Source organism: Pongo abelii, chromosome 3 (assembly GCF_028885655.2).
Source record: "Pongo abelii isolate AG06213 chromosome 3, NHGRI_mPonAbe1-v2.0_pri, whole genome shotgun sequence".
NCBI classification, from domain to species: domain Eukaryota; kingdom Metazoa; phylum Chordata; class Mammalia; order Primates; family Hominidae; genus Pongo; species Pongo abelii.
The window spans coordinates 25,484,907-25,509,353 of record NC_071988.2 but is presented as its reverse complement, the minus strand read 5'-3'; the positions used below and the strand labels follow the sequence as shown (position 1 = coordinate 25,509,353).

Below are 24,447 nucleotides of genomic sequence, written 5' to 3'. Positions count from 1 at the left end.
AACCTTCAACAGTACACAAAGTGAAGAGGGAGGGAAAATGGGACTTCCACTGAGGCTTTGAGAGCAAACTTGAAAATGACCTAGGAATGAAGGATCAGGCATGTTACCCAATGTGCAAAGCACAAATTTTGCAAGTACACCAAGTAAACTGCACAACTATCCATCTTCCCACTGAAGATTTATCGAAAGCTTACTATATTCTAGGCACTGGGCATTCTGCTGGCTTCTACTACTGGATGTAACTGTTCACAGTTCAAAGATCTCACGGTGCTTATGATGAATGCAGGGTGACAGCTCTGGTTTTCCTTGTCTTTTTCTTCATGTTTAGAATACAAATTCCTGAAAAAGTAACTAGAGCCTCAAGGTAATCATGAACAACAGTTGTCCTATAACAGTAATTTGCCAAATAGCTTCTTTCAACAGTAAAAATAAATTTCGCTTTATTAAACAGAATATTAAACATTAAAAATTATGCTCTCTGGCAATTAAAGCTTGATCAATGACTTTCTGCACCTTAAGGAGCTGTAAAACAAGACGACATACTCTAAAGAAACACAATAAATAGTAAAGCCTGTCAAATAATAGCCCATATGCTTTTCATCCAAATAGAGGAAGGCTGTGTCAAGAAATAGGATTCCTATCTCAGCACTGCTGACATCCTGGGCAAAATCATTTTCTGCTGTGGAGAGATTGCGCTGTGCATTGTAGGAATATGTAGCAGCATCACTATCTTTTACCTTGCAGGTGCCAGTAGCACCCTTCCTTGAATTATGACAACTAAAAATGTCTCCAGATGGTGCCAGATGTCAAGAAAGAGGATGGAGTGAGATGGTCACATGGATTGAAAACTACTGAGATAAATCCAAAAAATTTCAGTGGTAAGATATCACAATCATCCAGGTTTTTTTTTTTAAATTAAAAAATACTGAAAATTTTATTATTGGAAAAACATATTACAGGTGCTGAAGAATCCTTGACCATAGAATTACTACGTTTTATTATTGAACTGTTTTTTTTAACACTTTAAAACATAAGGTAAATTTTGAAGTCTATTGTTTACTAATTTCATTTAATGATTTCTTACATAAAATTTTCATTCTAAATGAAAACCAACTGGATTACGCCTGTAATCGCAGCACTTTGGGAGGCTGAGGTGGGCAAATCAATTGAGGTCAGGAGTTGGAGGCCAGCCTGGCCAACATAGTGAAACCCCATCTCTACAAAAAATACAAAAACTAGCCAGGCATGGTGGCACGCGCCTGTAGTCTCAGCTACTCGGGAGGCAGAGAATTGCTTGAACCCAGGAGGCAGAGGTTGCAGTGAGCCAAGATCGCACCATTGCACTCCAGCCTGAGCGACAGAGACTCCGTCTCAAAAAAAAAAAACAAAACAAAAAAAGATTTTATTGTTATCAAAAATAATTTTACTAACATGAAATTATGGAATTATGGCAAATACCATTCTGGTTCAGCATGTTTAATCTGTGATTACCTTTGTCAATTTTTTGACTGTGGTTTGCCTTATAAAATTCAAACTTTTTTTACACAGAAAAAAAAAAAAAGGAAAGAAAAATACCACAAAGAGAATACTACAGTGAAACATCCATGAATGTTAAGATAAGCTCATGTGCTGTTTCTAATTGATCTACTTTTACTAGTTATGCCAATGGAGGCAATGGGAGTCTGCAAAAAAAGGGAAGAACCTGGTCCCCGCGTAAAGGTAAAAGAGAACTTCAGTTAAGGGAACATAATCAATGTTATTAAATATTACAGAACAGTCAAGAAAGATAAAGATTAGAAACTCTTCATAAATTTGACAATTAGTTCATAAATGGAACAGCTTAATTAGAATCTTCTCAGTGAGCTGGTTGGTGGTGAGGCAACACCACTGAAGTAAGCTACAAAATGAAAGGAAGGGAAGAAAGTGCAATGAACATAAGTCATGCTTCTTGGCTGATAAGGAAAAGGGGTGGTGGCGGGAATAACTAAGGTTACGGCAGAAAAGTTTGTCTCTTTACAGGATTTTTAAAATTTTGGATATAAAGGGAAATTTTTAATTACTAAGTTTCTTAAAACAAAAAAAGCCAAGAAGAAAATGTAAAGATGCACTGCAAAAAAACCTAGTATCTATAAACTGAATACTTTTAAGTAGCTGAAGTATATAACACACAGAATTCTGAAAGACGGGCTGGACGAGATGGCTCCCGCCTGTAATCCCAGCACTTTGGGAGGCTGAGGCAGGCAGATCACAAGGTCAGGAGTTCAACACCAGCCTGGCCAACATAGTGAAACCCCATCTCTACTAAAAATACAAAAATTACCCGGCTGTGGTGGCAGACACCTGTAGTCCGAGCTACTTGGGAGGCTGAGGCAAAAGAAGCACTTGAACGTGGAAGGCAGAAGTTGCAGTGAGCTGAGATTATGCCACTGCACTCCAGCCTGGGCGACAGAGCAAGACTCTGTTTCCAAAAAGAAAAACAGAATTCTGAAAGATGAGATTGGAAAGACAGGGTGGGGTGAGACTGGCTCAAGCCTTAAATGCCATGCTAGTAAAGTGTACATTTAACCCATAGCTTAGTGTTTCTCAAAGTAAATTCCTGGAGGCAAGATCCTCCTTAAAACGGAGTTCTGAGGGCCAAGACATATGGAAAACACTACAAACCACATCTCCCGCTAGGACATTAATTATAGCGGTGAGTTTGTGGTGTCCTTATGGTGCTAATCACCATTCTTCTGAAAACAGACTTCCTCACTTTCTCACCACACTCTTAGACACCTCTGTGATTGGTCCAAGGGGTAAGTGGAGGGAGTGTGGGAGAGAGGGAAGGGGAGAAAACCGTCACAAAGATGGGAGGTCCAGTCATCCTTACCTCCAGGCTCACTCTCTGCACTTCTCAAATTGGACCACTGTCACTTTAAAATCCAAATAATAAAAGTTCCAAAATGAATTCTGTCTTCTAATGAAGAGACTTATTTTTGTTGTATCAAGAATTTTCAAAGTAATCACACACACACACACACACACACACAATATCACACATGTAAACATTTTAAAGAACTGAAGAGCATACTGAGAAACACAATAGGCCACAGTCATCAAATCACAAAGCAGTCTGTTTTTGTGACCCCTAGGAGCTAAGCATGCCTTTTACATTTTCAAAGAGTTACAATGCCGGGCACAGTGGCTCACGCCTGTAATCCCAGCACTTTGGGAGGCCAAGGCAGGCGGATCAGAAGGTCAGGAGATTGAGACCATCCTAGCTAACACAGTGAAACCCTGTCTCTACTAAAAATACAAAAAATTAGCTGGGCATGGTAGCACACGCCTGTAATCCCAGCTACTTGGGAGGCTGAGGCAGGAGAATCGCTTGAACCTGGGAGGCGGAGGTTGCAGTGAGACAAGATCGCGCCACTGCACTCCAGCCTGGGCAACAGAGTGAGACTCTGTCTCAAAAAACAACAACAACAAAAAAAGAGTTACAAAACAGAGACTAATAATATGCAACAGAGATAGTACGTGGCCCTCAAAGCCTAAAATATATACTACTTGATGCTACAGAAAATGCTTGTTGATCCCTGCAGACAATTTTTAAAAGTTTTTAAGGAAAAGTTGCAAAACAGAATTCTAATTAAATCAATTAAGTATATTGCACGGCTGACATTCAATCAAGATTTTTTATAAAATTCTTCCTCAAAACTTGACTTATGGACAACTGAGGTCTCAGAAAGCTCAGCTCAACTCTTCTCACATCTACTTCGGGATGCCTCCAAAAGGCATCCAGATTTATATGCACCCCCACAAAACCTTGAAGAACTACCCTATTTTTGTCGGATTCTGGCAGTCTCGCCTTTTACACTGTCTCAGACACTTCTTCTCAAAGTGAGCTCCACAATAATTATGGTTTACAAAGGAGGGTGTCTCAATCAAAGATGCTTCAGTGAAATCAGATAAAATAAAGTGAAACTAACTCATGGCAGAACTACTCAGAACCTTAAGCAAAATCTTCAAGAGAGGGATATTTGTAGGCTTCATTTTCCAAGCTATTAGACCAGACTAAGATCTCCTTGTTTTTCTCCCAAGGAAGCTTCCTGAGAACTACTGTTTGCCTGAGGACCAGTTTTGAAAATGACAATCTAGGGACACTATCAATAGTCAACAAAGTCCTGGTGCCCTTGTAATACAATAAAACATTGAGGCTGCTGTACTAAGTGTCTACATCTATCAGTGACCAAAGCTAAACAACAGTACAGGTCCTGTTCCTAAGGAAACACCTGCAAACCTCACTTCAATCCTCTCTTTTTATAGCAGAAGTAAAAATGTCCCAAAATTCCACAAGAAGTTTTTTGTAGATAAGTAAGTAAATTGCTTCAAATCCTGTCACACAGCTATGAGACACATCCTTTCAAATTCTGACAAGCTCTTGGTTTTCCCCTCCCCGCCTCCCACTCCCAAATAGGCATAGGCCGTTACATTGAGAGCAATGGGTCATCAACACATCTGTGTTCTATTAGCTTTAAAAGGTTATTGTACAAATAAGCCATTTTGCTACTTAAGGCTTTACATCTTATGTACAGAAAAATTTGGGACTAGAGGAATCTGAGAACATAAAATAGTATGAGGTGCTGACAATCAAAGGCAAGTCACCATCTTGGTTCTTCTATTTCTAATCCTGGTTGATGCAAACTTGACACTTCGAATCCCAGGGATCAGACCGCATAGTCCCTTCCTACTCTACTCCATTCTCTTATTCCCTCAAGATGCCCTACAAACATGTGACTGGTCTAAGTAAAGTTGAATCTTATTTGCAACCCTTTTTAATATGAATTATTTACCCATTTATGGACTAATTAGTTGACTAATAGCAAAGGTCACGCATTACTATTCATGTAGCAGATCAATCTTAGGCTTTAATTTGACTATCAATTTAAATTCATTTTACATTTACCTACTTTGCGTGGTGTTTGTTACTCATAGGTGTCTTATGATGAAATAAAATACATGACTAGGTTGAAACATGAATATTTTACCTGTCATGCAAAGAAACCTCTGCCTACCTATGCTCACAATTAAAAGTGGATGCTCTCCTGTCTCAAAGTGAGGAGATGAATCATAAAGAGAAACAGGCACAGAAAACAGAAACTTTAACCATAATCCAGAGTAGACAAAGAAAATACACTGTTTTAAGAGTTTCTCATTAGGCAGTGGTAAAAAGCTTCTAATAATTATATGCTATGGATAGGGAAGAGAAGAGATTCAAAAAGAACAGGGGTTTTCTCAAAGACAATGCAATCCCTAAATTAGTAGACAAATATGAACATATAATCGTCTTAGTCCGTTTGTGAAGCTGGGTAATTTATTTTAGAAAGAGGTTTATTGGGCTCACAGTTCTGCACACTGGAAGACTGGGCATCTGGTGAACGGCTCGGGGTGCTTCCACTCATGGCTAACGGGGAGCTAGCAGGCAGAGATCACAGGGCAACAAAGGAAGGAAGAGAGGGAAGGGAGGTGCCAGACTCACACCTCCCATTAGACCCCACCTTAAACATTCAGGATCAAATTTCAACATGCTACTTAGAGGGTCCAAATATCCAAACCATAGCACCCATGTTAACGTGGACAATAGATATAAAGCTAATTTCTTCTTTTGTCTTTTTGAAGCAGATTCTCACTTTGTCACCCAAGCTGGAGTAAAGTGGCACAATCTGGCTCACTGCAGCCTCAATTTCCTGGGTTAGAGGGATCACCCCACCTTAGCCTTCCATGTAGCTGCGACCACAGGCGGGCAACACCACATCCAGCTAATTCTTTTAATTTTTTGTAATTCTCCCTATGCTGCCCAGGCTAGTCTCAAACTCCTGGACTCAAGCAATGCTCCTGCCTTGGCCTCCCAAAATGCTGGGATTACAGGCTTGAGCCACCATGCCTGGCCTGGAGCTTAGTTTCTTAACCTTCACCTTAAGGTATTATTACTTGGTCTGAGGCAACCTCCAAAGCAAGCCAACAGAATTTCAGAAACTGATTATTTCCATATCTGACCATGGCCACAATGGAGGTACATGTGAGAACAGAGAGGTATGGCAGGGAGACTAACAGAAGATGGGCTTTGCAAAAAGTGTTAGGCCAAGTGACAGAGAAAAAATATTCTTAGTGAGAGAACACTACAAAATAGTTACAACAATTACAACAAACCTTGAAGAAATGGTAAACTTTCATGAAGAAAACCTCATGACATTAAACGGATTCAAGCAAAAGCATGAGTTAATGGCTACTAGTCTGGAGTGTTGTAGGGGAGAAGGTTAAGATTACCTTCTTTAGAAGTCTTCAGGATTCCAGTCTTACCTTTTGGTTAACAACAGAGCAGAATCACTTAGTACAACAGAGTATTAAGTCAAGTAATATCTCTTTTTTAAAAAAAGCACTTCAGAGCTCAGGCCTACTCCTATCTAAGAAACAGGCACCTCCACTCGACACACTAAGAACTCCTGAAGACCAATGCCTAACTGCATTGCAACTAAGATTTTCAGGCTCTAAATGACAAAATGATTTGAGGCTCTAAAAGCCTCAACAATACAAGAATAATTGTTCTATGCATTATATAACATCTGATTATTCTATTTGGTTTTTTTTTTTTGAACTGACAGTCAAGTTATACTTGTGGGCCATATTAAAGGGAGTATTTCAAGAGATTGGGATGTCCTTAAAAGCCAACACCCTATTCCTATCATATACATCCTGAATGTAATTTTTTTTTTAAAAAAGTGAATCCAGGCTGGGCGTGGTGGCTCACGCCTGTAATCCCAGCACTTTGGGAGGCCAAGGCGGGCGGACCACGAGGTCAGGAGATCAAGACCATCCTGGCTAACACGGTGAAACCCCGTCTCTAGTAAAAATACAAAAAATTAGCCGGGTGTGGTGGCGGGAACCTGTAGTCCCAGCTACTCGGGAGGCTGAGGCAGGAGAATGGCACGAACCCGGAAAGCGGAGCTTGCAATGAGCAGAGATCGCGCCACTGCACTCCAGCCTGGGCAACAGAGTGAGACTCCATTCTCAAAAAACAACAAAAAAACAAACAAACAAAAAATGAATCCATAGTAACACTGAATAGTATATATTATTAACGAGCCTCAATCAAAAGTTTAAACTCTGTGTAGGCAGAACTATGTTTAGAACACTATCTAAAAGATGACCTTCACAACAGGATGCTTTTTCAATATTGCTTAATTTGGAAAATGGGAGTAAGAACAGTGTTTCAAAGATTTTTTTTTTTAAGGAATAAAATCTGCCCAATTTTAAACTCTCTGCACCCCAATGGAGAGAAAAAACGTTAAAATATTTCTCATCAAATCAAAGATACTAAAATTTTCCTAACTTGAATATTCTTTACAGGAGAAATGGAGGGAAAAAAAACATTTTAAAAAGCATTCTCAAGGCAGGGTGTGGTGGCTCTCGCCTGTAATCCCAGCACTTTGGGAGGCCGAGGCAGGGGGATCACTTGAGCTTAGGAGTTCAAGACTAGCCTGGGCCATATGGGGAAATCCTGTCTCTACAAAAAATATAAAAATTAGCCAGGCATGGTTGTGTGCACCTGTAGTCCCAGCTACTCAGGAGGCTGAGGTGGGAGGCTGGTTTGAACCTGGGAGGCGGAGGTTGCAGTGAGCCAAGATCACACCACTGTGCTATAGCCTGGGTGAGAAAGCCAGACTTTGTCTCTCAAAACAAAACAAAAAAAGGCCAGATGGTACCTAAAATTATATTATCAAAGGGGAAAATTTCAGATGTCCAAGTTTGTGCTTAATAAAATAAAATTTTATCACAGATTTGGTCACTGATTTTACATTTCCATTTGCTGTTATACAAACTTTTTGCTAAATCTGCCTTATTTCAGCTTCAATAATAAACAATATAAATCTGTAGTTTGCTCTCTTTCAGAGATTTAAAAAGAAATAAAACTTACCTGAAGCCAGGCTCACACCTGTAATCCCAGCACTTTGGGAAGCCAAGGCAGGCAGATCACTTGAGGTCAGGAGTTCAAGACCAGCCTGGCCAACACAGTGAAACCCCATCTCTATTAAAAATTAAAAATTAGCTGGGCATGGTGGCAGGCACCTGTACTCTAGCCTGGGCGACAGAGCAAGACTCCGTCTCAAACAAAACAAAACAAAACAAAAAAAAAACAAAAAAAACTTACCTGAATTTTCCCAAGAAGATACACTAATCCCTTTCAGAATATTTCAGAATATTTTTCAAGTATAAAAGCTTCTAAGTTTTTAACAGCTTTATTGAGATTTAATTGAAATATAATAAAATACACTTAAAGTGTGCAATGTGACAAGTTTTGGCATGTGTACATACACCATCACCAAAATCAAAATAAAGGTATTCACAATTGTGAGTTTCCTTTCTGCCTTTTTGTAATCTTTCCTCCTGCCTCCCCCTATCCCCAGGAAACCACTGATCTACTTTTTGTCAGTACAGATCAGTTTGCATTTTTTATAATTCTATGTAAGTGGAATCATGCAGTACATATTCTTTTTCCCTGATATATTTAGAAAATTGAATATAATTAAGATCCATCTATGTTATTGCATGTATCAAGTTCATTCCTTTCTTACTGCTTAATAGAAATTCACTGTAGAATACACTACAATTTGTTGATCCACTCACCTGTTGCTGGATATTGGGGTTATGTATGTGTGACTACTACAACTAAAGCTAACATGAACATTTGTGTTCAGGGCTTTGTATTCAGATGTTTTCATTTTCCTTGATTAAGTATGTAGGAATGGAATAGCTAGGCCATATGGTAGAGGTTTAACATTTTAAGAAAGTGCTAAATTATTTTCTAAAATTATTGTACCACTTTATATACCCACTGCCAGTGTACTAGCTGTTCCCATGATGAGTCCTTTAAATTTCAGACATTTTAGCAGGTATATAGTATTAACAGTATCTAACTGCTAAAAAGTGTATGTGTCCCCCCAAAATTCCTATGTTGAAACGTAATAGGAGGTGGGGCATCTGGGAGGTGATGAGGTCATGAGGATGGAGCCTTCAAGAATAAGATCAGTGCCCTTGTCCCTCCTGCCATGTGAGGACACACAAAGAAGACAGTCATCTATCAACCAGGAAGCATCTCCCAACAGACATCAAACACACTGGCGTCTTAATCTTAGACTTCCCAGCCTCCAGAATTATGAGACATAAATTTGTGGTTTATAAGCCACCCAGTTAATGGTACACTGTTACAGCAAACCAGTGGGACTAACACACTCACTGTAGTCTTAATTTGCACTTCCTTAATGGGTATTTGTCATATTCACACATTCTTTGGATTAGTATCTGTTCAGACCATTACGGCCCTTTAAAAATGGATTTTTTCCTTATTATTTACTTTTCAGAGTCCTTTTCATCTTCGTTTTTTATTTTGATGAAGTAAAATTTATCAATTTCTTCTATAGATTGTGTTTTAGTGTCTAAGAAATGTTAGCCTAATAAACAACATTTTCTCCTATGTTTTCTTCTAAAAGCTGTATACTTTAAAGTTTAACATTTAGGTCTACATTGAGCTATCTTTTTAATATGGTACTATGTATACACTGTAGTTACTTTGTGTGTGGGGGGCGGGTTGAAGGAGGAATGGATATCCAATTGTTCTACAATCAACTGTTAGAAAGACTATCATTTAAAAAAAATCTAGCTAAATTGCCTTTGCACCTTGACTGGAAAGCAACTGACCATATATCTGAAGAACTATTTCTGGCCACTACTCTGTCACAATGGTCTACTTAGCTATCTTTACGCCAATACAATACTTTAAATTACCATAGCTTTATAGTAAGTTTTGAAACCAGGCAGTGTAAGTTCTTTTTGCTTTTTTTCAAGGTTGTTTGCATTTCTACATAAATTTTAGAAACAGCTTGTCAACTGTTACAAAAAAGCCTGCTGAGATTTTGACTGTGATTGTGTTGAATCCACAGGATCAATTTGAGAACTGACATTTTAACCACATATATATTTATTTGAGACAGGGTCTCGCTCTGTCATCTAGGCTGGAGTGCAGGGGCACAAACATGGATCACTGCAGCCCTAACCTCCTGGGCTCAGGCAATCCTACTGCCTCAGCTTCCCAATATAGCTGGGACCACAGGTACGTGCCAACATGCCCAGCTAATTTTTTTTATTATTTGTAGAGACAAGGTCTCACTTTGTTGCCCAAGCTGGTTTCAAACTCTTAGCCTTAAGTGATCCTCACACCTTGGCCTTTCAATGTGCTGGGATTATAGGTGTGAACCATCATACCCAGCCCATTTCAACAATATTAGGTCTTCTACCTGAAGAACATTTAATTAGGACTTCAAGTTCTCCCAGTAATGTCTGGTAGTCTTCAATGTAGAGTTTTTGCACCTTTTGTCACACTTTTCCTGAGGAATTACATATATTTTCATATACTGTGTAAATTGCATTGCTTTCAAATTTCAATTTCCCATTGCTCATTAGTATACAGAAATACAATTTAGTTGTGTATGTTAATCATGTATCCTACTACCTTGCTAAACTCACTTATCAGTTCTAGTAGCAAGATTCCGCAGAATTTTCTATACAGATGATCATGATATCTGCAAACAAAGACAGTTTCGCTTCTTTCTTTCCCATCAAAACGTCTTTCATTTCTTTTTCTGGCCTTATAGTACCTCAAAATACAATATTAAATGAAATCTGTGAAAGCAGACATCCTTGTGTTGTTCCTGATGTTAGAGGAAAAACATTCAGTGTTTCACCAATCAGCATGTTGTTAAATGTAGTTTTTTCATAGGCACCCTATGATGAGGAAATTCTCTTTTCTTCCAAGTTTGCTGAGAATTTCTATTAAAAATGGATGTCAAAAGCTTTTTCTAAATCCCCTGAGATAACTATATGATTTTCCTTTTTTGTTCTATTAATATACTGAATTACATGAACTGTTTTCCATTCCTGAGATAAAGCTCACTAGGGTCAAGATGTATCATCCCCTTAATATATTTTTGGATTCCATTTGAAAATTTGTTAAGACTTTTTATAACTATGTTCACAAGGGATACTGGACAGTAATTTCATTTTCTTGTAATGTCTTGCCTACTTTTCGCAACAGGGTAATGCTATGCTCACAGAATGAGCTGAGAAGTATGTACTGCTCTCCAGTTTTCTGAAAGAGTATGTATGGAATTGAGATAATTTTTTTCTTAAATATATAGAATTCAACAGTGAAGCCATCTGGGCCTGAAGTTTTGTCAGAAGGTTTATAAGTTCAATTTCCTTAAATATAGGACTATTCAAGTTACCTGTTTCTTCTTGAGTAAGCTTTGGTAGTTTGCTAGTTTCAAGAAATTGTGTGCATTTCTTCAAAAGCTGAATATTACTGGCAAAAAGTTAATTATAATATTCGCTTATTATCCTTCAAACATCTGTGACTCTATAGTGATGTCACCTTTCTTGTTCTTGATATTGGTAATTTGTACAGAATCAGATTTCTATCTAGTATGATCATCCTTCTGCTTGAAGAATTTTAACACTGTAGCTAAGGCCTATTTGCAATAAATTCTTTCAATTTTTAATATGCCTAAAATGGTATATATCTACTGGGTATAGAATTCTAGGTTGACAAGTATAGGTCCCCCTTGAGCACTTCAAAGCACTTGCTCTGTCTTATCCATAGCAAGGTTTCAGATGAAAAACCTGCTGTCATCCTCTCTTTGTTCCTTTGTGCATAATTTGTCTTTTGTTTTCTGTTGTTTTTTTTCTTTATCACTGACTTTAATCAATTTGATTATAAAGTGCTTCTGGGTGGTTTCTGTACTCAGGATTAACTGATTTTTTTTTAGATGGGGTCTCACTCTGTCACCCAGGCTGGAGTGCAGTGGTGTGATCTCGGCTCACTGCAACCTCTGTCTCCTGGGCTCAAGTGATCCTCCCATCTCAGTCTCCCAAGAAGCTGGGACTACAGGCACGTGCCACAACCCCTGGCTAACTTTTTTTTTCTAACTTTCTGGTACAGACACGGTTTCACCATGTTGCCCACGCTGATCTTGAACTCCTAAGCTCAAGAGATCTGCCCGTCTTAGCTTCCCAAAGTACTGGGATTACAGGCGTGAACCACAGCACCCGGTTTAGATCTGTGGTTTTACAGTTTTCACTAATTTTCCAGTTAGAATATTTTTGCCATTATTTCTTCATATATTGTTTTAGTCATACTCTTCCCACAATGACTAAGTACATATATATGAGGTCACCTGACAATAAACCATGGCTCACTAATGCTCACCACTTTTTTCAGACTTTTTCTTTGTGTGCTTCATTTTAGATAGTATCTATTGCAATGTCTTCATGTTTACTAATCTCTTTGTCCATTCTGAAATTAATCCCAAGTGTACTTTTCCACCTTAAATATTATACTTTTCATATTTAGAGATTTAATTTGGGAGAGAGAGAGAGAGAGTGTGAGAGAGAGAGAGAGAGAGAGAGAGAGAGAGAGAGAGAGAGAGTGTGTGTGTGTGTGTGTGTGTGTGTGTGTGTGTGTGTGTGTGTGTGTGTGTGTGTGTGTGTGTGTGTGTGTGTGTGTGTGTGTGTGTGTGTGTGTGTGTGTGTGTGTGTGTGTGTGTGTGTAATCTTCTATGTCTCTATTTAACCTCTCCTCTAGCTCAGGTTCTACTAATTACAGTCTGTAGGCCAAATCCTACCCACCACCCATTTTACAAATACAGCTATACTTCACTGTACAGACACTCTAATTGTTTACACATGGTCTATTGCTGCTTTTGTGCTACAACAGAGGTGAGTAGTATGATAGAGGTTATATGGGCAACAAAACCTAAAATATGTACCATCTGACTCTTCAAAGAAAAAGTTTCCCAGCTCTTGATCTTGACATCTTGGACATATAGAACACAAATGTTTTATATGTTTGTGTTCTATATATAGAACACAAATGTTTTAGGCTGGGCACCGTGGATCACACCTGTAATCCCAGCATTTTGGGAGGCCAAGGAAGGAGGAGGCTTGTTTGAAGCCAAGAGTTCAAGACGAGCCTGGGCAACATAGTGAGACCCTGTCTCTACAAAAAAACAAAAAAAATTACTGTTTTAATGTTCTTATCTAATAATTCTATCATCTGTGTCATTTCTGGGTTGGTTTTGATTCACTGATTTTTCTTGTTATGGATATTTTCTTGCTCCTTTGTATGACTGATATATTTTGATTTTGCCTTTTGGAGGGAGTGCTGGATATTTTTCTATTCCTATATTCTTGAGCTTTGTTCTGGTACACAATTAAGTTTGATCCTTTCAATCCTTCTTTAAGTTTGCCAGGTGAAAACAGAGCATCATGCCTGGACCCAATTTTATATCACTACTGAAACAAAACTCTTCTGAGCACTCTAGCGAATGCCCCATAAATTATGAGATTTTTCCACTCTGGCTACTGTTAACAGGCACAATTCATAGCCCTAAGTGAACTTTAGAAATTGTTTCCTCTGATTTTTTGGGATATTTTTCCCCAATCCCCACCACAGAGTAGTTTTCTTACACATGCATGCTGATCAATATGCAGCTGAAGACTGAAAGGAAACCTCTGTAGATCTCTGGACCTCTTTATACAGTTAATTCCTCTCCACTTTGCAGCCCTGCTAACTGTCTTGCCCTCTGTGGACTCCCAGTTTCTCAGGAATCACTTATCCTTCTATACCTGATGTTCAATACCTGGAAAACTGTTTTTACATATTTTGTCCAGGTTTTTGACCTTCTACATTTATTAGGCGACATGCGTCTGTAAGGAAAAGCTATCCTCTTTGCCCCATTTATTAATTATAGATGATTTTTATTTATATAAATAATATTTATCCTGAGATTAATTATCTCAGTATAGACTTCTAAGCTGTTGTTTTATTATACAGGTTTTAATCCATTACTATCATTATTTACCTTGATAACCAAAGTGTCCCAGATTTCCCCTTCAAACTGTCCTTTGTATCCTTCTGTAGGTCCCCATCGTTAAGTGTAACAGCTTTTTAAAATAATAGCAATAATTTGGAAATAACCTAAATGGTCATCAATGTGAAATATTAAAAATGGTATGAAAACTATGAAAAACCATAGAGCCATTAAGGGGAAATATCAAGGTAGAAGATGTACTGTTAAGTGGCGTTAAAAGGTGTAGAACAATGATAGAGTGGGTTCTCAGTTGAGTTTATGAAGAAAAAGGACAGACACACACACACACATAATAAACACCAAAAATAAACTGCTAATAACGCAAGGTTTGCCCTGACTCTAGGACATGGCCATAGAACTAGGTCTCTTTATTTTATAATTCTGGCTGCTGGAAATTTTAAAAATCATTTTCAAGACCAATACTTTTAACATGCATAATTAAAATGTATATTGTACAACTTATACTCATTAAAAATAGATACAATGTGTGTTTTCTTAAAATGGGTAAAAATTGTTTTCCTTAAAATTCTTTCCTAAAAGCATCTACTTTCAAATCTTACCTGCAATCAACAAATTGTGATGGGTTAACCATAGCTAGATATAGAAAGCTACCTGCACTGCCGTCCATGTTGTATTCACTACATAAGACTCAAGACTAATTCTAAGAAAGGTTTCATTTTCCCTTTTCAACTATATCCTTTTGTTCCTGTTTTTGGTGAGGGAGGGGAGGAGAGATGAGGGAAAGGAAGTTTGAGAATAAGTTTATGCTCTAGATAGTAATATTTGAGTGACTTCAACGGTACCTATTAATATAATATCTAACAATAGGATTTATACTTTCATAAAATGTATGTGTAAAAAGCTGACTAATATAATACTCACTTAGTAAGTCGTTTAGGTGGAGGCCGCTCACCAAATTTCCTGGAAAAAAAAAAATAATAAAGTTAAGTAAGCCATATGATACACTCTACAGAAAGCTTTTCAGGCATCATCAAATCTCCTTTATGACTTATACTTCAACCTCACTGAAGAACATGAAGACAGAAATCCTCTGGTAAGCATTTGTATCCCAAAATTACAAAACACACATTTAAACATGCAAACAACACGCCCTAAGTAAGCCTTACAAACACACTCTGAACAAGTAACACACTGATTAGATAGGGAGGACAAGTATCTTTTAGAGACGACTTACCATTAAACAGCTAGCCAAAGACCCTCACAAAGTTTATCATGTGTCAAGCACTATGCTATACATTTGTTATATACCCTATGTAATCATTATAAAATAATTCTATTAGCCTGGTGTTGTGGTGCTTGCCTGTAGTTGCAGCTACTCAGGAGGCTGAAGTGGGACAAGAGACTGAGCCCAAGGGTTCAAGGGTGCAGTGAGTCATGATTGTGCCACTGCACTCCAGCCTGGGTGACACAGTAAGACTCTGTCTCAAAAAAATAAAATAAAATAAAATAAAACAAAAAATATATATTAAAAAAAGAAAAGAAAAAGAAAAAGAAAATTCTAGCGGGTATACATAGGCTTCATTTTAAAAATGTAAAAAGCAACAAGCCCAATGTCACAAAGTAATTAAGCATTAGGTAGAGATGAGACTTCCTAGATTTTAACTATTTAATTTGCCTATTTTTAAAATGGCCTAACATAGAAGCATTTCAACTGGTTGGGAGAGGGCAAAGAGAAAAGCAAGAGCAAAGGCAAGAAAGCACAATTCAGACTGGAACTGGAGTACAACGTGGCAGTTAAGAGAAAGACTCTAGAGTAAGATTGGCTGGGTTCAAATCCATGATTCCGTATTTACTTGCTGTGTAACCCTGAAGTTACTTGACTTTCTAGACCTGTTTCCTCATCTGTAAAAAGGACACAGTGACTGTGCTTACCTCAAAGAGTTGTTGAGGGAATTCAACATATTAATTAATATACAGAAAACACATAAGGCTGGGCGCGGTGGCTCACACCTGTAATCCCAGTACTTTGGGAGGCCCAGGCAGGCAGATCACCTGAGGTCAGGAGTTCGAGACCAGCCTGGCCAACATGGTGAAACCCTGCCTCTACTAAAAATACAAAAATTAGCCAGGTGTGGTGGCACGCGCCTGTAATCCCAGCTACTTGGGAGGCTGAGGCAGGAGAATCGCTTGAACCCAGGAGGCAGTGGTTGCAGTGAGCCAAGATCACGCCACTGCACTCCAGTGTGAGAGACAGAGCAGGACTCCATCAAAAAGAGGAAAGAGGAGAGGAAAGGAAAGGGGGTAGGAAAGGAAAGGAAAGGGGGGAGGGGAGGAGGGGGGAGGGGAGAGGGAAGAGGGGAGGGGAGAGGGAAGAGGGGAGGGGAGAGGGAAGAGGGGAGGGGAGAGGGGAGAGGGGAGAGGGGAGAGGGGAGAGGGGAGAGGGGAGAGGGGAGAGGGGAGAGGGGAGAGGGGAGGGGGAGAGTGGAGAGGAGACAGGAGGAGAGGGAATAGTGCCTGAAACGCAGTAAATACTCAATAATAGCTAGTAATTATTATCGTTTTTAGCTATAAGTAGTTAAGCCAAAATAACTAAAGGAACTAAATACGATTTTAATAGAGATAAATAAGTATATGAAGAATAAACTGTGGTTTCTATGTGATAACCTGTTATTTCCCCTGAAATAGGAAGTGTAAACTTCTGAGACAGTGAAGGCACAGCACTTGAAAAAGACCTTGAAGCAAGACTACAATTATAAATAGTTAAGTAACTTGTTCATAAACACAGTTATAGGGTATGAAGTCTTACTTGACTTAAAGATTTCTCTACTGTATTTCTAATGTTACACAAGATATTTAACTTTGATGATAAAAGTCATAGGATCCCATTTAGTTCATTTTGTTCATTTGTCCTAAGATACTGTTTATGAATTGATAATTCACAAGCAATTAAGTATCTGTGACTGGAATATTTTAGTATTTTCATTAAACCTAAAATATTGAAAAATGGCTTTAATTGAAATAGCACAAAAAATGGGCAAATAACCCAAGTTTTTGAAAGAAGATTTATAATTAGTTCTGTTTGATTTTATCCCACATGATATTCAATTTCTAAAATCAAGAAACAAGGCAAGGCATGGTAGCTCATGCCTGTAATCCCAGCACTTTGGGAGGCCAAGGTGGGTGGATTGTTTTGATTGCAGGAATTTGAGACATGGCGAAACCCTGTCTCTACAAAAAGTACAAAAATTAGCCCAGCATGGTGGCGTGAGCCCCTAATCCCAGCTACTCAGGAGGCTGAGGTAAGAGGATCACTTGAGTCCAGGAAGTTGAGGCTGCAGTGAGCTGAGATCGCACCAGTCCACTCCAGCCTGGATGACAGAGCAAGACCCTGTCTCAAAACCAAAGAAAGAAACAAAACACAATGTTTTACTGGTAACACCAGCAAAGTGGCTGAGGAACACAGATTTCAAAACACTGAACTACTGATCAACCCACGAATTCCAGCTATGGAATTAAATGCAAAAATCTGAATCTTTTTCTACAAAACAATTTTTTACACTGATTAAATGTACCACTGTAGCATACGATTACAATAAAACTTCATTAAAGGTTATATATAGAATAGTTTACAAAAACTAAAAAGTTTAAGATACTCTTTAAAATACTTTTTTAGATATAGATATTTATACATATGTGAATATGCAGTATTATACTTTATAAAGAGAGGCAAAGTGAGGTATGACCAAATTCTACCTAAGGCTTAAAATGGTAAAAATTTTAGAGACACACAGTCAACAAATGAGATAAAGCATTTTAATGATGCTGCCACCCAGCATACCAGCTACAAATACTAAATATGTAACCAGCAAGTGCCCTTTGGGATGTATGCAACACAGGCTCTAACACAGGTTTAATTACACGGCTAGTAAGAGATTCATCACACTCAAAATTCAACTGTAAATTTTGCTTCTTGATGCTCTGCAATTCTGTCAATATTAGATTAACAAGTAAATATTAATTAAAATATCTAAGTCTTTTTTTGGAAATGCCCATTAGATCAAGTCGACAATTACAAAACACGCCTGTGCAACAACACTCCTGCCCCACAGAAAATATGTGCAAAAGAGCTCAATATATTTGCCTGTTGAGTCTGGACAGCATTTTACACAAAACGATACATCCTTCTAGTTGCCATCCTAAGGCTAGAAATCTCATAAATGTTACTAAGATCAAATTGCTTCTTCTGTATATAATAAGACATTTCTATTAATTGCATGCAATCCTGATCTTTCTAATGCATATGCAATTACATTCCTGTTTATCTCATTAAAGCTAATGGTTACTGTATATATTGGAGTATGGAAAGAATAAGAAAATTAGTTTTCTGAAAAAAACTCAAAAGGAGTGAGGCAGGCTGACAATGCGTAATTCTGGCTGGGCGCAAGAGCTCACGCCTGTAATCTCAACACTTTGGGAGGCCAAGGTGGGTGGACTGCCTGAGTACAGGAGTTCAAGACCAGCTTGGATAACATAGCAAAACCCCGTCTCTTCTAGAAATACAAAAAATAGCTGGGTGTAGCAGCTAGAGTCTGTAGTCCCAGCTACTTGAAGGCTGAAGTGAGAGGATCACTTGAGCCTGGGAATGGAGGCTGCAGTGAGTTGTGACTGAGCCACTGCACTCCAGCCTGGGCAACAGGATTGAGACCCTATCTCAAACACAACAAAATAAAACAAAAAAAGACAATGCATAATTCTAATGTCACAATCAAACTAAATTCTATTTATTTAATAAATCCCCATAGGGATACACATTAAAAACTGTCAAGTTATGCTAAGGTACTACATGCATCCTGCACTTAACAAAGTCCACTTCCACTACTAATTTGATTAAACAAAATTCATAATGTAGTATTTACTTTATGCAACCAAAATAATCATTTCTCAGCAGAATGACAGCAGCCAGCTATCAATTACTCACAGATTGATTATAATTTAATGAATTATAAATCAATAACTGATTATACTGTCTCTCCACCTTGCAATAGGGACACTGGGAAAGAAGGTACACATTTTTTATCTGTATTCGCACTCTATTTTAAAAATAAGGTGTCTCCTGACATGATCTTGTTGAGAATCAAACCAGAAATAAGTTGGACCAACCATGTATAGGCAATTATTATGTAAAACATTTTTGATAATAGGTATATGGTGTATTTAACAATGGGAAAAAAATCAATCCTTACATGTCTAGGGGCCCTTTTAACTCCATGAAATGAGTTAATTCCTCATTGTAACAAAGAATCGCTGCTACTACCCAATTTATTTTTTTGCTAAGTATAGACTGTCAATATCTCATTTGCATGAGTAGGATTCTCAAATTTTCTGCATACTACATAAAATCTAGTTTTAATTAAATGTAATAATTCTGGCATACATTTAAAGGAAAAAAGTTATGATTCTGGGCTTTAACAACAACAACAACAACAAAAACAAAGCAAAAATGAACCAGGATATAGTTGATTTGTAAAATGCCCTTTCCTTCTTGCTCTATGTTCTGTATACTTTTCCCTCAGACTGGTAGTGGGAACAAAGAAAACATTTGCTTACCATCACCACCCAGTAAGGCTCATATAATACCACGGCTCAAGAAAATTTACATTCTTCACCATATATACGTCATAAGTAAAATTTAAAACTAGCAAATCATTTTACTTTAATTTCACTAGCTTTCCTCTTCTAAGAAAACAATGATTTTATATTCAAAGTAAGAACAGCTGGGGAAAATGCTAGTTAGTGTAGGTAAATCTGATTTCATACACCTAGAAGTATGAGATTTTTTTAAGCTGCAATCTATCGTTAAACATAGTGCTTCCTACCTGTAAATAGTATTGAGGTTCCCACATTTCCTCCAATCCATTAGAATTTTCAAGTAAGTAAAAAACCTGCATACACATTAATATATATACTTCTGTTCTGCTCACAGAGGAGGTATTGTTTTCTCCCAAACAACATACATTTGCTTCTACATACTTCCTTAAATAGATAGGTGAATATGACCATGAATGTATGGAGGACAAATGTGATAAAAGTTATCAAAACTACACCATGTTAACACCTTTTCTGGCTAACAGATGCTTCACATAAGAAAACCAACTCAAAAATCACAAAGAGAAGGAAAAAAAAAAAAAAGATAAAACTTTTTTGAATACAGAAAAATATAGTAATTACACTGCTACCAAAAAAAAAAAAAAAGCAAAAATCTAATCTATCTAGAATGCTGTCTAGCAACAGTAGTAGAACTTTGATTTGAAAAACATAGATGACTGAAAAAACAAGCTCACAGGGACACCCTACTTGCCCTTGGGTAGTGAAACTAGAAGTAATTTATTTTTCTCTATTTCACAGATCTTCTATTTAACACAAAAAATGAGATAAAATAATGGGAATAAAATTAATTAAGACAAGAAACATGGTGAAGTATGTGCTGGAGAGAAGTTTCAAAAAAGCATCAACAATCCAAACTCATAATTAAACTAAATTTTACACCAATCTGCTGTAAACAGTATATAAATTTTAGGCAGCTCAAAAGTACTGGGATTTCTGAACCATGAAGCAGCATTTTATTGGAGAAAAAATAGGCCACCTGATCCATACCCCCAAGGCAAATACGAAACAGAAGAAGAAAACAAATAGGTGATATACATTATTACTATATTCTATGATAACAAATAGTATGAAAAGTTAAATGATACTAAGAAGCTGCTTAGTAATTTACACACACACAAAAAATACATAACAGGCTCATTAGTAAGACTACTTTTGCTCCTTGTGTCCAGATTTGTTCATTCACCAAATAGTATTGAGCACCTCGAGTAGGGGGACAATTATAGGTAGCTGGTATACATCAATGAACAAGACACACAAATCTATCTCCTTATGGACTTAATATGCTATTACAACAAATGAACAATGATGTATCTTCACAGACGTTCATCTATATAATTTATAAAAACAAAACATTCAGAAACTACTTAAATATTGTACCTATTGAATATGACTGAAGAGGTTAATATTTGAAAATACATTATTAAATAAATATGTAATTTTACTTTTAAAAGTTTACTCATTCTCCACCCACAGGTGCAGAAAACAGCTTAAGTCACACAAGAAGAATAAGACACTATGTCAGCCTTTGTCCTACTTCAATTTCTAGTTTCGAACCTGCTCTTACCTTAAAAACCACATTTAATGGCAATGCTGCTCGAAACTTGGCTAGGTATAACCAGTTGTCCTTGGCCACAGTAACAAAGGTGATCAAAGCAAGATGTGTTCTGGACAATCTCATCTATTAAACATGTTTTTAATGAAGAAACATCCCATAAGATGTTTCCCTCTTAGGCACTATGGCTCACACCTGTAATCGCAGCACTTTGGGAGGCCAAGTCAGGAGAATCACTTGAAGCCAAGAGTTCAAGACCAGCCTTGGGCAATAAAGCAAGACCCCATCTCTACAAAAATATTAAAAATTAGGCAGGTGTGGTGGTTGATACAGTTTGGCTCTGTGTTCTTACCCAAATCTCTTGAATTGTAATCCCCATAATCCCCACGTGTCGAGGAAGGAACCTGGTAGCAGGTGATCATGGGGGTGGTTTCCCCCATGCTGTTCTCATGTTAGTAAGTGGGTTCTAATGAGATCTGATGATTTTACGTGTTTGCCTGTTCCTTCTCCACACATGCTCTTTTTCCTGTAGCTTTGTGAAGAAGGTACTTGTCTCTCCTTTGCCTTCTGCCATGCTTGTAAGTTTCCTGAGGCCTCCCCAGCCATGCAGAACTGAGGCAATTAAACCTCTTTTCTTTATACATTATTCAGTCTCAAGCAGTTCTTTATAGCAATGTGAGAACAAACTAATACAGTGTTGCACGCCTGTGGTCCCAGCTACTTAGGAGGCTGAGGCAGGAGGACTGCTTGAGAGGCAGGAGGATTGCTTGAGCCCAGGAGTACCAGGCTGCAGTGAGCTATGATTCCACCACTGTACTCCAGCCTGGGCAACAGAGTGAGACCTGGTGGCAAAAAAAAAAAAAAAAAAACCCACATCCTATGGGGTAGATTTCAAAGACATGCCATGCAACTGGCCACTTCAGGTGAAGAAATGTACTTTCTTCTCATTATGTTTGCTGTACAGAAACATCTAAAATGCACCATTTTCTTATTTTATTTTATTTATTTATTTTATTGAGACAGAGAGTCTCGCTCCATCGCCCATGCTAGAGTGCAATGGCATAATCTTGGCTCACTGCAACCTCCGCCTCCTGGGTTCAAGCAATTCTCCTGCCTCAGCCTCTCGAGTAGCTGGGATTACAGGCACCCACCATTAAGCCCAGCTAATTTTTGTATTTTTGTAGAGATAGAGTTTCACCGTATTTGCCAGGCTGGTCTTGAACTCCTGACCTCAGGTGATCCACCTGCCTCGGCCTCCCAAAGTACTGGGATTACAGGCCTGAGCCACCACACTCAGCTTCATTTACTTAATTTTTAAAAGTCCTTTTATTCTACCTTTTTCAATTAAAAAAAAAAACCAATGAACTTCTCTTTATAACATTCTGCTAGCAGTTTATGTAAAGAAGCAGGAAGAATGAAAAGATCTAAATGAGGGTAACTAACAGCATCAACTGCAGCCACCCTCAGCATCTGGATTTTTAGGTACCTCCAATATTGTTTCCAGGTTTGGTTAATGTCTTTCCAAATATCCATACCTGGAGAGGGATTCCCCTGGGTTAAATCTCTAACACAGCCCCAGTACCCAGATAGCACAAGTAAGCTGTGAGAATACGGGTCTCCATTAATATCTCATATGAAAGTCTTAAATGAAAAGTATGGCCTCAAAAAGAAACTTTTTAAATCTATGGCCTCAAAAACAGAGGGGAAATCAGACTCTGGGCAAACTACTCCAATTTCATATATCAAGACTGAATGAGACAAACTGACATCAAATGCCTCCTGATATGGTACATTAAGAAGAATACACCATCACTTCTCTGATACTCTATTACTGCCAAAAACACAGAACCAGAATCTAAACATAAGGAACAAAGCCAAATTGAGGAACAAACCCCAACTGTGGAACAGTTGACAACATGAAACAAAAAACTGAGGAACTGGCCCAGATTAAAGGAGACTAAGGACACACAGCAAAAAGTCACCCAGTTAGTAACATCAATTTCGAAAGAGAAATGAGATATACATTTCTCATCTCCCCTTCCGCAGTGTATACATAAAACCCACACACCCTACACGTGATTATTAGTGATAATGGGCAGCAGCAAAGATTGTATTTTGCTTTAAAATGCATTATATAATTTGACAAAGAAGTTTTGTTTTGTCTTACCAATTAAGTTTGGCTTAGGTAAACTACAAGATACAAGATAAAATTGCATTCTCTACACATCAACTGATGGCCACTCAAGCACCAACTCTAGAATCACAAGTGGCTTCAAATAAAAACAGAGAAAGGCAGATGAGTAAAGAATTTACAGAAAAAAAAAGTCTCAGTAAGCAAATTTCACTAGGGAAACCATTTTAGAAAATATATGCCTGACTCAAACAAAGAATCACATCAAACCTAAGGGTTTTCCACAAAAAGAAATACAACGAAACTTTAAAGAGGTTCCAAGTGTTTATTCAGTTGTTACTAATAACTCCTTCAGATGCCTCACTTCATCTTATGAACTGCCTTTAAAATGGCATACATGCCTTTATGAATTTCAGTCACAGTTCCCTGATGATTTTGTTTACCTTCCAGTTTGGCCACTGGAAAAAGTAAGATAAATCTTTTTGGGAGAGGGAAAGCAGTGTTCAAGACCTGAAAAGTATCACTTCATGAGAGCACACACAAAGTTTATCATACAGGCTAAGTGCATGGACTCAGGAACTAGGTTGCTTAAATTGAAACCCTGGCTTTATTGCAAACTAGCGGTATGACCTGGAGCAAGAAATTTACTCAAACTCTCTGTGCCTCAGTTTCTTCAATGGAAAACACAGATAAATGTACTTCTAATCAAAAAGATTCATATATGTAAAGCACTATAATAGGGTCCAGCACTGAGTAAGCCCACTACTACTCTTTCAAGGCTGGATTACTGAATGATATCTAATCTAATGAATACTGTGAAACTGAAATGGTCCCTTCAAAACAAGTATATATTTATACTGCCTTAAAAATACATACAATCAAATATCGATACAGGATTTTATAAAGAACTCCTACAGCTCAACAACAAAGAAACTTAGTTCATAAATGAGCAAAGGAATAGACATTTCTCTAAGGAAGATACACAAGTGGCCAATAAGCACATGAAAAGATGCTCAACCTCACTAATTAGGGAAATGCAAATCAAAACCATGAGATACCACTTCATACCCATTAGGATGGCTCTGATTTAAAACAAAAAACAACAATAACAATAAAGTAACAAGGGTTGGCAAGGATATGGGGAAAAGTGGAACCTTTCATGCATAGCTAGTGAG

The 24,447-nt window shown here is 37.8% G+C and overlaps 1 protein-coding gene across 12 annotated transcripts in view; it reads right to left on the bottom strand.

Annotated features, from left to right (window-relative positions):
- RBPJ (recombination signal binding protein for immunoglobulin kappa J region) overlaps nucleotides 1-24,447 on the bottom strand; it is a 114,368-nt gene that overhangs the window by 33,696 nt on the left and 56,225 nt on the right. For 11 of the 12 annotated variants that reach the window (XM_024245744.3, XM_024245746.3, XM_024245747.3 and 8 more), the window contains one exon: nucleotides 14,844-14,882. In XM_024245744.3, coding sequence (XP_024101512.1) covers nucleotides 14,844-14,882 — 39 coding nt within the window. Of the gene's footprint in view, nucleotides 1-194; nucleotides 317-14,843; nucleotides 14,883-24,447 lie in introns of those variants that run through there. The other variant, XM_054553796.2, reaches the window with a different exon arrangement.